At 40.7% G+C, this 1041-nt stretch overlaps 1 protein-coding gene and 1 long non-coding RNA gene across 2 annotated transcripts in view; both read left to right on the forward strand.

Moving 5' to 3' along the window:
• Window positions 1-1041, forward strand: part of LOC101860938 (spectrin alpha chain-like) — a 66911-nt gene that overhangs the window by 3233 nt on the left and 62637 nt on the right. Inside the window, 1 exon segment of the mRNA XM_035973290.1 lies at window positions 323-527. Within this exon segment, the coding sequence (XP_035829183.1) occupies window positions 323-527 (205 nt within the window).
• LOC118478885 overlaps window positions 534-1041 on the forward strand; it is an 870-nt gene continuing 362 nt past the window's right edge. Inside the window, exon 1 of the long non-coding RNA XR_004859334.1 lies at window positions 534-771. This is a non-coding gene — a long non-coding RNA (uncharacterized LOC118478885). The remainder of the gene's footprint in view (window positions 772-1041) is intronic.

The following is a 1041-nucleotide window of genomic DNA, read 5'->3' on the forward strand; positions in this document are numbered from 1 at the left end:
AGGGACTGGAGAACTGTAGACTTGATGAGTACAGTTTTTAATTAACTTATGAAAGAATAAATGATTTTATTTTGTATAGTCATGTTAATAAGTGTTGTACATTTCTTTTGGAATGGAGTATGAAAGCAATTTATTTTCTTGAAATATTGATAGTTATGTTTAAAGTTTATTTTAAAAAATCTTGTCGAGCAGGTGGTTCATTGTGGCTTATGAATTCCATATCAAATCGATGCTTTTGTTTGATTTTAAAATCTTGTCTAGCTGATTTATTATGGGTCATAAGTTCCATACTTGGATGGTGGGGGAAGTCTGTGTTGTAAAGTTGGGTTGCAGCTTACTACAAGTTGAAAGAAAAGAAGAGAATAGTCGAACTTTCCGTGCTAATCTATGGGTGTTTTCAGGCCAAGATCCAGAAGCACCAAGCGTTTGAAGCGGAGGTAGCGGCGCACGCCAATGCCATCCAGGTCCTGGACGAGATGGGCACCGAGATGATCAACCAGGAGCACTTTGCGTCCGAAATCATCCGGGTGAGTAACGGAGGAGGATGAGCTGACTCAGCACATTACAGGACTCACCTTGTGAGCTCAGTGTCATGTACCGGTCATGCACAGGTGTGGTTGAACTGTTGAGTTAGTCCAGTGTCATGTACAGGTGTGGTTGAACTGTTGAGTTAGTCCAGCGTCGTGTACAGGTGTGGTTGAACTGTTGAGTTAGTCCAGTGTCGTGTACAGGTGTGGTTGAACTGTTGAGTTAGTCCAGTGTCGTGTACAGGTGTGGATGAACTAGTCACAGAATGTTGGAAGTAAAGAGAGGAAGGAGACTGAAAATAAATCTGCTGTAAAGAAGTATCACTATATGGGGTTATGTATGTGGTGTGTTGTGTACGTTATGTATGTGGTGTGTTGTGTACGTTATGTATGTGGTGTGTTGTGTATGTTATATATGTGGTGTGTTGTGTATGTTACGTGTGTGGTGTGTTGTGTATGTTATGTATGTGGTGTGTTGTGTATGTTATGTATGTGGTGTGTTGTGCATGTTATA

The sequence above is a fragment of the Aplysia californica genome, unplaced genomic scaffold, assembly GCF_000002075.1.
Source record: "Aplysia californica isolate F4 #8 unplaced genomic scaffold, AplCal3.0 scaffold01104, whole genome shotgun sequence".
NCBI lineage: Eukaryota > Metazoa > Mollusca > Gastropoda > Aplysiida > Aplysiidae > Aplysia > Aplysia californica.